Source organism: Urocampus carinirostris, chromosome 9 (assembly GCF_059441175.1).
Source record: "Urocampus carinirostris isolate Australia breed hairy pipefish chromosome 9, RoL_Ucar_1.0, whole genome shotgun sequence".
Taxonomy (NCBI): domain Eukaryota; kingdom Metazoa; phylum Chordata; class Actinopteri; order Syngnathiformes; family Syngnathidae; genus Urocampus; species Urocampus carinirostris.
In genome coordinates this window covers 21,816,894-21,831,040 of record NC_142357.1, presented here as the reverse complement: position 1 = coordinate 21,831,040, position 14,147 = coordinate 21,816,894, and the positions used below count along the sequence as shown (strand labels likewise).

The following is a 14,147-nucleotide window of genomic DNA, read 5'->3' as shown; positions in this document are numbered from 1 at the left end:
TCACTGGTTTACCTCTGCCGCATCATACGAGTGCCCTACCCATCCCTTAGAACGTGTCCAAACAACCCACTATCCTGTCACAACACCTCTCCACTCATTCCTACCACCAACAAGAGCTCCAGCTTCCATTATATTTAGACCTCTTTCCTGCAGAGAACTCATAACACTATCCATCCACATCAATCACAGCCTTCTTCTTGGTCTCCTTCCATTTACTTCTGCTCTGTAGATGTTCTTCAACATTTGCTCCGTCTACATCCTCTCCATGTGTCCAAACCAACCGAGTACTCTCTTATCCACACCCTTGCTCAGTTCCACTACTCCTTCAGTTCTGTCTCTCACAATTTCATTTCTCAATCTATCGAATCTTGTCACTCCTAAAATAGTTTGTTTTACTATAACTTAAAAAAAAATCTAAATATGCTTCACACAATGTGACTTCCTTAATAACGTATGCTGCTGCAGATTCAAAATAGAGATTTAAATCGAGCTTCTATTAATAAACCACCTATACATTGAGGAAACAGGGCAGTTTATCTCATTGGGCGGTGTCCTGCAACAACACATAAAGCAGAACAACAGGCCTCACAACAGCAGCAACGCTGTAAAAAGCACAATAGGCCCACGATTATCTGCATCAACTGATTGTGCGCACCTTTTGAAAGACGTGGTGCTCTGTTACCAAAACACAGAGCAAGGCTTAAGTCTGTACTACATTAGTGTATCTTGAAAATAGTAAAAATTGTGTATGTCAGGGGTCGGGAACCTGTTTGACCCAAAGAGCCATGGAATAAGACAAAATTCAACAATACCGCCAATCCCGTCACTGTGTGATGTTTGATGATTAAAAAAAAATAATCTATGAAACACAATGCCAGAGCCTGTGCCCTATATCAACAAATATCACGGTTCACTGATCCCTGAACCACATGGGTTGTTGAGGCACCAATGAGGACGCAACTCTGGGCAGTTTTCTCCACTGTTGACAGTTACTGGCCTGTTTTTGGGTCATGGCAAAGGTGGTACCAGTTTATTCCTTAATGTTGTCAGCCCAGTTCTTTTTCGGTCTTCCTCTCATCCTGCCCCCTAGGACAGTCCCTTGGAGATTTAACTTGGACAATCCTGATGATCTTGTGACGTGACCATACCACTGAAGTTTCCGTTTGCGCACAGTTGACAACAGTTCTTTGTAGGGTCCAATGTGCACTCTAATGGTGTTGTGCATCCTTTAGTTTGTCTCATGGGCTAAGTAGCTGATGCCTAGAAGGTTACTGTAGCACTGTATCTCCATGGCCTGGATTTTCTTTTCCAGTTTTGCTGTGTCCATGTCTCACAAGCGTAGAGGAAGATGCAAGTAACCAGCTTTTGCATAATTCTAAGCTTTGATTTCACTGCAATGTCCAGGATTTAAGTCTTAAATATACCACTAAATATTTGTCTCCCTCCTGCAGTTACTCATTTTGACCATAATTATCTTACATAAATAATGGTTTCAAAACAAGTTGAGAGGAGGGTTCTTTTGCAAAAATGTCACAAAATAACGCAAATACAGATGTATTTACTTTCGGTGCAGAGGGCGCTGTCCGAGAGAGAAAGAAGCGAAAGCGCACTATGTGAGAAGATATGGGCTCACTCAATCAAATTGCTCTAAGTGCTTGTCTGGCATTTTCAGGTGTCTACAGTTTGTTCTGTAGGTTTTCATCATAAAGTGTCTCAACAGTGAACATACATTGTTTAAAAGTCAAGTCATTTTTATTTGTATAGCCCTGAATCACAAAGAGTCACAAAGGGCTGCACAGGTTATTGCAAACCACAGACTACTATTAAGGCTTCCATATTCAGGACTTAAAGCCGAAACGAGGTCTGTTGGTGTAACATTGTGTGTGTAAACTGTAGTCGTGACTAGGGCTGCACAATTAACCGAACTCTAATCAATATCGTGATGTACGTAGTGCGATAGTTTAACTGCAAAAAACTGCGGTTGTTTTTAAGATTTATAGTTCCAGTATGTTATTTGAGTGATGGAAGTTTGGCCAACAAGAATTCTCACATTTCATGGTTTAACAGCACCAGCCAATCAGAAGCAGGTTTTTAATGGCACCAGCAAGACGTGTGTGCACGACTTTGATAGGCTGGTGTAGGCACTCAGTCAATCAGCCAGGTGCACAACTGGCCACCAAACCAAACTGTCAGCTCGTAACTTTAGCGGCTCGTTACGTTGAAAATGATTCATCACTTAAATAGGACTCTGAGGAAAGTCAGAAGAGCGCAAAGAAAATCTGATCAACAGCAGGTGCTCACAGGATTTTTATCGCGATTTTTATTGGCTGATGTGGCGTCGGAAGGGAAAGCTAACAGCTAGGCAACCAACTCTTAAGCCAGCACTGCCGAACGTGGCTAATCACCAGCGCAAGATACATTAGCAATGAAACGGATGACTTAGAGCTACCACTTGTGTAAAACCGCTACATTTGTGACTCTTGTAATTTAATCATCTCAAAGACCTTGGAGAAGTTGCAGTTACCTGACGCTAGCGTGCAGCCCTTGCTAGGACCATGCCCTATTTATCCTGGATCATACCAAGCTTTTACAGCAACGCTTAGGCTTTGCATATACAGTTGAAACAATAGAGAGAAGAGTATCACAGACCTCATTTTATCTCCAAGCTTGATGAACTCATTAAAAGAGCCATACCTGGCTCGCAAGCCATATGTTACCAATCCCTCCAGTATGTTAATAGCAAAAGTGTTTAGGTCTTAAGTTGTGTCACATGAATAACTCGTCAAAGTCTATATTTAGTTTTAGTATGACCAAGATTAGTAAATTAATGCAACTATTACGACATACATCTAACACAATACAAGAACAACCTGTAATTGTATAAAAAAATAAATAAATAAATAAAACAAGATTGGGTGTTATATAAGGCTGGATTCATACCATCGCTGCTGCCACGAGCCAATAAGACGTCTGGCGACGGGGTCTGCTGAGAGCGTGATCCAAACGAGTCCAGGCTGTCGAAGGAGTCCTCGCGGCAGTGCCGGGGCGGGGAAAGCGAGTCGCTGCGCTCAGAGTCCCAGCAGTCGATGTAGCCGCTGTCCCGGATGCTGGGTTGTGGGCACTCAGGCTCCTCTAACTCCTGTATAGAGAAAATATTAAGTGACATAAATACTTGCGAAATGACATTGATGTAATCTTGGAATGGAAAAAACAATGCTACCATTTAATATCCTCCTGGATATCACTACTAAACTACAAAAAGTTACCTGGCCATGAATAATTTCTTTAAAGAAAATTTCTAAATGCTCCACTGTGACCATGTTGGCGCTCAAATCTCGACACTAATTCCCTCGTCTGCTTTGCGTTGCTAAAACTTGGTGGCTCCTCCCTGTATCCTTTGCATTTGAAAAACATTGAGCTGCTAATGAAAGGGCAGGGCAGACCTTTCCTGTCTCACGAAATGAACAAAAGTGCCTCTATTTCCTTTTGTGTATGCCAAAAATTAGTGCATTATATCATAAGTGTACCACTTACATACAGCAGTGGTTTGAAAAAGCTCAAGTTAAGGCACATAAACAAAATTTCAACATAAATTGAGTGAAAGAGAACTTTTAAAACAAGCACCGCATACTTTTCTGAAATATTTCCGATTCTAAACCTTTGGATCTGATCAAAGACCTTTCGCATATGTGACAGGAGGCCCTCAAACTCTCTCAGGTCCAACGTGGGCCCGTTATAGAAAGTGCAGCTGTTGGCAGCTCGACCAAGCCAGTAGATGGTGATTAAAACCTGAAAAAAACAGAAGCACAAATTGTTGTGTTTATAGTACTGTGATAATATACAGCAGAAGGGAACCCAAACACTAACAGCGGGAAAAAAATGACAAGCTAGAACCTGTACTGAGCTTACTGTCATGCTGCTTGTTTATGTTTCAGCGTATCATAACGACAGAGACGCGTTCTGAGGCAATATGTTCTGTCAGCCGCAGAAACCGCAAAACTCCTGGCCGAGTGCCAGTGTATGCACAGCTTTGTGTAATTTTTTGTGCGTTATAATGCGAGATATGACTACCTAATCTTGCTCGCTGATATAGATGCACTCAAAGAAAAACAGGATTTAGTCACGTTTAACAATTTCAGTCACGCATACCACAGCTAGTTTTATTAAATATTACATTTTAGATTCATCAAATCATCACTTTTATAATCCATTATATTTATTCGGGAGTAGTTAACATCAACAAACGAAGAAGGTTATGAAGCAAACATTGGAAAAAAGGGAAAGTTGAGAAAATAATGAACAAATGAAACGAAATAGAATCATGACTATAAGGACAAAGAAAACAGCAACTGGATAAACAACAACAAATTCAACAAGGATGATCTAGTCAAACTTGTGTATGTATGTCAATATGCCCTACGCATACCATACATCAGTGGTTCCAAAAATGTGACTTACAATGCTAATAATAAAATAAAAGAATATAATAGAATTAAAAGAAATCAACATTCTTCTATAGTATCATGAGTGAAAATAATGTGATAGAGATAAAATCTACTGCTTTTTTGCAAGTCATCTCTACCGCCAGTGGTTTAGTGCACTGACAACTAAGCTGAACTTGGACCTTGGCACAACAGAAAGATTTTTTTTGTGAGGAACCTAGAGAGGGTTATTTTCTTATTATTTATTTCATAGTGTTTTTAATTTTTTTTATTTTTTACTTTTATGTTTATGAAGAATACAGTAGGGTTTTTTGATGGATGGAAAACAATTATTTTTTACATTTAGACATTTCAACGATCATCACACTTTTTCTGTGACAAACTGACCACAGCCACTCATCAGAAAAGTGAAAATGTATATGGCTATCACAGGAAAAAGTTGGGGACCCATGCTCTACATCATCAGGTTTATGTTTGTTGAATCTGACTATGAAACACATAAAGGCCACACCGAGCTGTATTATTAAGATTTCCTTGAAAACTGTACTCATGAAATAGGCAGGTGAAATGTAGCCATAAACAAGTTGTAGTGTTGTATGTTTCCCCTACTTTTTTTTCCCCGTTCATTTGTTTTGCACGGTCAAAGCTATAACATAGCTAATCAGATGGCTTTAGGTCTTACAATAAGTTCTATTCTGGTCTATATCATTGCACAAAAGGCTGCCAAAAAGTCATTCACGGTCCAGGAGCTTGTCGCGTTTCAGCGGGAGCTGTCTTGCCTCCCTTTTCAAGCTGGGAACAATGTCTTGGCCTTGTCGTGTTTGTGCAGGCGCTCCGCGGTAAACACGGCATGGCATTAGACGGAAGCTGGCCTTGTTTTGTGTTGAGGAAAGAGAATGTTGTGAGAGCGCAGAAAATGTTTAGCTTCCTTTAACCCTTCTTCCAAAGACTGTATAATATGATTCATCTGTACCTAAATCATTGAGTGCCATTGAGGGTGTCGATGAGTATGTTAACACTCTTTAGTGTTATGAATAGTATACACTTTAAATCTTTACATCAACAGCAGTGTTTTTTTACTCTTTAATTTGAGGCAAACGTGTTAAAACGTTATGGTTAGGCCCCACAAACAGTGCGGCACATGGATGGTTGTTTTTTTTTGTCAGCAGTGTGAAATAAATAAAGGGGTCACTTACATTTTTAAGCTGGTGGCTGCAGTTGCTCCGCCTGTGGAGAGTAGCAAACACAAAAAGGAACCAGGTAAGGAAATTATCTGAAAAAGGATATTTAGCATAAGAATAGTAAAAATAATTGCAAATACCTGCATTTTATTAGGAACATTGGTTTTGAAATTAGAACTGGAGTCTAGGGCAGTTTTTCGAAACCTGTTTAGCCAAATCTTTTTCCAGCCAAGTAACCACGGATAAGATAAATTTCAATTCAAATTCGTTTTGTTTTTTATATTTATATTAAACTGTAATTACATATTTATATTTTGAAATATACACTTATATTTAGCTATGTTGAATTTTCTTTATTAAGGATAAAATTCTTTTAATTCTTAAAATGTGCAACAATACGCCATATGTCATGTGATTCTGTTAATTTTAATGAATATTGTTCTTGTATTTAGTGAAAAAACAATTTTAAAATGTCTAACTCATTCGCTGTTACAATAAATGTAAATGTAGGATCTATGTCTATATCAGTCAATTGTAATGAATGGGTTATAAAAGGAACTAAAATCCCTAGAATGAGTACAATTGTCAGATAAAAGTGTAGGCAGAAGGGAAACTAGTGATGTGATTTTGCTTTCATGCTACTTGTAAGATATAGTGGTACCCCGATTTCAGACCCATACAGCATTTCATTTTCCAAACTCAACCACTGCTGCTTGTAGGTAGGAGAGATTAGAGAGAGGAAGCTGTCACTTAACGCGAAAAATCAATTTTGTAGCACTGGCTCAAAATTTGCATGTTCTTGCATCTTGTCAGTAAAATCTGTTTCCTCAGCCAGAAAACACACATACGAAAAGTCTTCCTGTAATAAATGTCTTCAAATGCCCGGTGGAAACAGCGCCGCAACAATGACATTTCCTATTTTTAAGTAGATGCTTGCCTTGAAGAGACATGAAATCTTATATGTATGTGTGCATCGAAAAAGTGGGTGAGCATGTGAACAGAGACTGGCGATTGCTGGACCGCAACTTATCAGCAAGCGTCACTCCCTGCATCTTATCAGCTGATTGTATTTATTTTTGCCTTTATTTAGGAAGGACAATGTTTGCTAGAAAAGAATTAAAAAATACTCAAAAATTCCCTGCTAACGCCCTCAACTGACGACTCTTAATATCTGATGTAGTCATTTTTCCTTGACGTTTAATTTCCAGCTGAAGCCTGAAGGTTGTTTGAACACTGACTGGTATTATCTTAAAGCTTTTCATAATCCCCTTCATCTTGCCTGAGGCAGTTTTAGCTCAAGATGAAAACAATGTCAAAGTTTGATTTGTCAGTGGGCCAAAAATTCGTCCTCTTAACTTGATCGGGACAAAACGAGTGACTTGTTGACCGAAAAATTCCTTTTCTTGACAGAACAAGTCAGGCTGCCCTGATACAGTAGAAAACACTCAACATTGCATTGCTCACAAGATGTTTTGTGGAATGACGCCTTGTTAGCAAGTTTGATGACAGCGCGCAAGCATGTAGCACCTTCACTACTACAAATAGACGTATTGTTACCAGGTGACAAAACTGCACATGACAGATGCGATCATTGCCTGGAGGAAAAAACATCCCTGACAGACAGATGATAAAGCTATCACTAATTGAAACAGTTTAAGAGACTTAACTTGAAGTATTTACTAGCCTTGGTATTCAGTAGAAAAACACACTCATGTCAACTTATACATTTTTCCCACATTTTATACATATTTTGATAATTTTAAATTGTGTACTTCATAAAACAATTTTGTGCCCATTTTTTTTAAACTAGTTTTTTTTGGTTGAATCAATCTCGTTTTACCCATTTCGACCTCAATCCAGATCATGTCAGTCACTCGTGGCAGACAACAACATCATAGATTGCTAATACTGTCACAGTACACTAGCAAATGTTATCTTTGATCAAAAATGTATTTTTCACCAAATTGTTTACACAAATGCTTTGTTTTAATTAATTGTGTCTCGCTGTGAGTAAATAGGTACTGTAGGGTGTTTGTAAGGTTTACTAAATGCAATTATTAATTAGGGAAGCAATTTGCTGAGATTGACAAGTATGAAAAAAACATGTCTTTTTCCAGAGTCCACACATGTTCTTGAACAAAGTGTCGTGAAATTGTGCCCAAAATGGTAAATACTTGGCAGAGGGGCGTGTAGATGTATCTTGAAGGTCTCCAGGGTCGAAAAGCTGTGAACCCTTCAGTCCCAATTCCTCGCAGCCACGCAGAAACAAACTCAGGTTGTCCTGTGTGTAGACAGATCATGTTCAGTCAATGGAAACCAGGTTAGCAAAAATATAATTAAATTACAGAAAGCCACTTACGGGCTTGTGACATCATTACATTTTAGTGATGGGCTGGACATATGAATAAAACGAGGTGAGCAAACCATGTGAATAGATACTCAAAGGCATATTGTATTCTCTATCCTCTGCGAAGAAAAATCAATACTCTGAAGAAATTACTACCATTTAAAAGCATGAGGTTTTCCTTTTGTCACAATTTTGGAATTTAAATGCAAAGAAAGATTAGTATTTTTCTTTAAATAGTTCTAATACTAGTACTAATCTAATACATACAAAGATAAGTAAACCTACATGTGGATCCGTATACCAGCCAGACTAATCCAGGTTTTCCAATCAGATAACTTCTTATCATCAAAATAAAGTTTCTACCTTACATGCACTCCCATCTCTAACCTAAACATTCTCTGACAAAATCTGTGTGGATGAAACCTTAGCCAAACTCTCCCTCTTCCCAGGTTCTCTCTTGCAAACTGGCTTGCTTTGTTTTCCTGCTCACTGTCATTCAGAGGGTAGAAGGCAAAACAATTTCCCCCTCTCTCAGGGTGTCACCGTTTCCTCTCCACCCTGATTTCTCCCAGACCGAAACGCAAATAGAAAGTCCGAAAATTCCCTTGCATCAGGTCAGTTTTGGCGTGAAACCTGGTTCAAATGTGCATTATCAGAGGCGTCCAAAGAATTGTACTAGCAAAGTATCATTTTTTCCACACACACAGACATTTCTCACAGTAAAAGTTCTAAAACATTAGCTTCTTGTGTTTCAGTGACAGGTTTGTCTTTGCACCACCACCAAAGTCCGTATAACCTGCATATTGTGAGCATGTTACTCACCAGTGACTACTGCACAAAGAAACCTTCAGTATGATAAATTAAAAGCGACGTGCGCAAACATAAAAACACATCTCAATTTAGTCTTTTTAAGAGCCGCACTTGGGGTATGGGCTGTAGCGAGTGATCTTTTCACTTACCCCCAAAATTTGCGTAGGTCACGTGTTTAAGGATCATGTGACCATTCAAGATGGCAAATTTACTATTGCGCAGGAGGTTGCTGTGGTAATGGACCCAATTGCATTCGCTTGTCATCGTTAGTCCTGGATTAAAGGAAACTCCAACGACATTCACGAAGATGATACAGATTATTGCAAAAGAATTGTAAAGTTTATGATAGATAACTTTCACTGCTGTTATACTGCACTTGAGTGTATCAAATGAGAACTTGACTTGATTTGTAAAAAACAAAGTATTTGTTTTAGGATACTGATACAATTGGTGGTTGGTAAGGTGCTTCACGAATACAACCACTTTTATACATCGTAAAATGAGTCAAAGAATCGTTTGACGGTTATATATCATATTGCCCAGTTAAAGTCTTATCATGTCAACAGTCTAAAGAGTATACAACGAAAGAGAAGAATATAGCTTGAGAAAAATGTATGTCGATTTAATATACAGTGGAATCTCGGTTTTCGAACGCCTCTCAGTTCGAACAAATCAGTTCTCGACCAAAAATTTTGAGAAATTCTTGCTTTGCTTTTCGTTCAAAAAAATCGGAGTTCGAGCGCCGGTACGCTAGGGGCGATGCTGAGCGGCGTACGGATGTAGATTGCCCCCACCCCTTGTGAAGAACTGTTGTCACGTGACCGCGCACTTCTTTTTGCTTTCGTTTTTAAGATCGGTGACCAGAGTGTTTTAGCCCCTAATTACGCCTCCGAAGGAGGTCGGTGCAAGCAGCAAAGTTGCTACAGTTGAAAAAAGAAGAGTAGTGTGTACAACTATTGCATTTAAGAAAGAAATAATAGCAAAATATGAAGAAGGTGTGCGAGTTTCCGATCTTGCTATACATACAGCATGGCTTCTGCTGAGCACCACAAAGGTAAGAAATCCTATTCATAATTCTTTTCTTTATCCTTTAACCGCTCACCACTTTTTGTGGAGACCCGGTTGCTAAATGACGTGTAAACGACCTGATTTTTTTAGTTGTACACGTTCATGTTAGTGTAATCTTTCGTACGGAAGATTACGCCAACGCAAACGTACGATTAGCCTGGGTTAGCTTTATGTTTACGTGCATGGTAAGCGCTCAGGGTGTTGGAACGGATAAAAATGATTTTACATTACTTTTAATGGCAAAAACGATTTTCGGTGATCGACCAAATCGGTTTTCGAACAGGGTTCTGGAACGGATTATGGTCGAGAACCGAGGTTCCACTATAGTGTGATTTGATTTCGCACAAAGTGCAGCAGTCAAGGCCTTTGTGTAAATAAGTCCAAAACCCCCAGCTTTCCCAACCATGACTGCCTTCATGACAAGCGATTTGAAAATACGCTCTCCTGTGTGTTCCCAAATGCAGTCGCAGATTTGTGGCTCAGATGAAACCGGGTTTTGACCGCAAAACCGTGATTGGCAGCTGGCGTGTTTGGAGTAAGGCTTGCTGAGTGTGAGAGGTTACACACACATCAAGCTGAAGCCACACTTATTCATTCACTGTAACATTTTTTTTAACGTTTTTACTCAATTGCAACCCACACTGAGCAGTTGGTTCAAAAAGGAGCCAGGTAGAGTTTTTATATTATACTTCATGAAGCCACAAATTATGCCCAAGCCATGGCTAGTAGGAAAGCAGCAACAATGTTAGCTCGAGTGGAATTTAATCGTTAATAACAGCGTTTCAAAACAATTTTCGATTACCGTATTCTTGTATGATGCACATTTTTAACCTAAAAAAGAACCCAAAGTTTGGATTCGCATTATACATGAAGTTTAGTATATTACCGTAATTGTGCAATTGTTGATCAGTCAAAACATATTGCTGACCACAATCGCTAAACATTGGATGCAACAAGAAGCGAAGCAATGTAATAGCAGTGAGAGCACCAAATCGTAACCACTAGATAACCAGCGATAAAGACCGTATACGAAAAGGCATGAGATTTTATCTCATCATGCCACTATTTCTATTCTTGTTAACAGACAAATGGTAGAGAATAGAGGAAAAAAAAGTTGTCTTGAAAGATATACATAAAGCCAAAAAAGCTTGATGAGGGAAACAACCCTTTAGTGTATCTTATGATGAATAGGACTTTTAAGGATATTAAATACATTGACAATTTTATGTTGGTATTGTGTTCAAAGTTCATGTTGCCAATTATTTTTTTTAGTCATGGCCGCACATATTCAACGATGTTTGTCACGTAATTTGCTTAGTTTGAGCTGAGAAAAAAACAAAATAACATTTTGTACCGATTTTTTTATCGAAATTTAGAGGTGCGCGTTATACACAAGAGCGCATTATACAATAATGAATACGGTATGTAAATTATTCTTTTACTATTGACATCTTTGACGCAAAGTTTTATTTTTGGAATTATATTTTTAATTGTTGATGAGCACAGTGAATGTTTAGACTGAGTATAGTCTTCCCATCTATAGCACATTAGCTTCAAATAATTCATTCATATTATAATAATCAGTGTGTTTTCCCACAGCATTAAAAACAACACCATTGAGTAGCCTTTGGCTAGTGAATTTAAAAAGAAGAAGCGGGCAACAAGCAACCTGTTGATGGCTGCCGAGCTGGCGTAGAACTGAGCTAAACGCTTGCTCCAATTACACAACCTCCTCAGAGGCTTGTTTTCCCATTAGTCCTAAACAGGAAGAGGAAGGGGGGTGGGGGATTGGGGTGCCTCTATTTTACTATGAAGGGACTTGATAACAGCAGACCTCTTGTTTGTTTGTTTCTCACCTCCCTAATTGCAGCCCCGGTGAGCAAAAAAAAAAACCATGGAGAACTGCAGGAAGTGAGGAGTAATGTCCATTTTAAAGGGGTGTACTATTATTTGCAGTGGAAGGCCCACAAGTGTCACATTTTTATCTTCAAGTTGTGTTCAAAACAATACTTAGATTTGACTATAACATTATATGTTACATAAGGTGAATGGGTAATGGGAGGAATATCAATAACTAGAAAATAAATTCTAGAGAAAACCTAGGTTTTTTCTTTAAAGATTTCAAAATGAAGTCGCTGAATATGCAGACTTTAATTGTAAAGGTCGGCTACTGTGTATTTTATAACATACAGTAGTTGTTATTGTAGTGGTGTCAAAAATGCCTGCAGGGAATGACACGGAGTTTACCAAATGAAAGAAAATACAGGGCTCTTTGGCAGCCATTAGCGATGCCACCAGATTTGACACCTTAGCCAACCCATTTTTGTTTTGTTTATTGCACTATGTACTAATCCAAACAACCAGTGTTCCTTGGCAACAGGCCTTTTTCTTAAAGAAAAAAATTAGTTTTCACAGTAATTGCCTTGTTAATTCAAATATGGCATTAAAAAAGTATTGGTCATGCATACAAACTGAGAAAGATTTGTGAAATTATTAAATGTATATAAAATTCTAAAGAAATAGGTGATATGAGTACTCTTTGCCAACTATTCCACAAAGTCTAATTCTCAAAAATGTTCAAAATTAAATATTATATGGGCTGACGGTAAAAGACTCACCAGGCCAGCAATAGGTGTTGGAAGTCTGTTGATTTTCTTTACCAAGCCAGGTTTAATAGAGCTGAGTAACCTGAAGGAGAATGTCAATGAATACATCAAGACTTAAGAACAATAGTTGCGATTTGAGGGCATTTTGTAAATCAATGTGGTTGCCTGCAATAAAGTGTATAGTCATTCCGAAAATTTGGGATCCAGGACTCAACATTTCCCAATCAAAAGAACACTGCAAAATTTCTATCGTGTTACAGAGTGATAAGCTTGTGCAGTCTCCTTATTTTGTATTCATTTTTAGCAGGCAGCACAGGAACGAATATTGTCCCACGGAGGAATTACCCGCCCGTCGATACCCTTGTGCTATTTGATATCGTCTGCATTCCGACAAAGCTATAAGGTGATGAAAAGATGTAATTTTTTCGTTTGGAAAATCCTCTTTCCCACCGCATAACTCATACAACCTCAAAGAATGGAAAAGACCTGTCCTTGTTTGCTCTCCCAGAACAGAGGTTTGCTTTTGCTGTACAAAGCGCCGTAGCAACAATATAAATAGTAATAAATGTAGTGCTCATCATGATAGACACTGCTTGATCTTATAAAATATTGTTACGAAAAATCTAGCAAATGGAAAACATATTGGATACCCTATCCTATCAAAACTCTTATTTTATGTTAGTTCACTCTGAGCACAAATACACACACACACCGAACTTAGCAAAGAGTGTCATTACTTAGGCTTGACAAATAATTCAAACAAAACACCACTTACTCGCAGAGCAGTATCCCATTCTCCAATCCTTCCCTGAAATTCCTGTCACCAAAGCATCTTCCTGTCACAGCCTGGGAAGTAAAACATCCGTTAGTCCACTCATTCTGCAAATTTTCAAGGCTATAAATCAGAGGGAAAAATCCGAAAACATAAATTTCCGGTCATTTGAAGTCTTAGATTGCAGCGGTGCACAAAAGCAGCGCCAGCCATACGTCAAGTCCATCGCTGGTAAATAGTGCTAAACACTAACAAGCTTGGCGTAAGCTGCAATCACCATCAGCAAACGGCCATGGCGAGCTAATGTGCCATGACAGGGGATTTATAAAAAGGAGGGGGAGCTGCTTATTTGCATGCATTTGTAACATATTCTCACAAACCAATGATAAAAAAGTGAAATATATTTCACTTTGCGGTTTTTGTGAGAGAATTAAAACTCTTCAATGTGGTTGTTGTCAGGTGAGTCACACAGACAGCTGAGTGGAATGTGCATGACTTGCTTGTTTTCACTGGAATGTCACTTGTATTGTTGCATAAATAAATGCCGGTAGTTGTGGAACATTCTACACCTGTCTTCTGTTTTAATTTCATTCAAAAGGAATGATAACACATTGAATTAAACACAAAGTGGTCAAAAATGCACAATATTTTTATTTCTTTTTTGAGGGGTGTATTTGATCTGATCCGTTTTTAAAAGTGAAATCTATGTTTTCTTTACAAAGTTTCTCTCGGTATTGACATTTTCACACCAATAACAACTTTTACTATTTTGTAAACATAAAGTATACTGTATGTTTCTCTTATACATATATTACCTGTATGTTCTCTTGAAGCATACAGAATTTGCATGTAGGAATTCTTTTTTTTTTTTTTGAGTCATTCAATGATTTAAGTTGAGGTTTTAATTTGCCCCAGGAACAG

The 14,147-nt window shown here is 38.4% G+C and overlaps 1 protein-coding gene across 4 annotated transcripts in view; it reads right to left on the bottom strand.

The window, feature by feature from the left end:
- The window catches only part of LOC148359591 (LIM and calponin homology domains-containing protein 1-like), a 74,399-nt gene that overhangs the window by 36,444 nt on the left and 23,808 nt on the right, over positions 1-14,147 (bottom strand). For all 4 annotated transcript variants that reach the window (XM_088344856.1, XM_088344854.1, XM_088344855.1 and 1 more), the window contains exons 2-7: positions 13,230-13,300; positions 12,467-12,536; positions 7,798-7,904; positions 5,639-5,669; positions 3,679-3,789; positions 2,941-3,139 (exon numbers count right to left, since the gene is read on the bottom strand). In XM_088344856.1, coding sequence (XP_088200982.1) covers positions 2,941-3,139; positions 3,679-3,789; positions 5,639-5,669; positions 7,798-7,904; positions 12,467-12,536; positions 13,230-13,300 — 589 coding nt within the window. The remainder of the gene's footprint in view (positions 1-2,940; positions 3,140-3,678; positions 3,790-5,638; positions 5,670-7,797; positions 7,905-12,466; positions 12,537-13,229; positions 13,301-14,147) is intronic.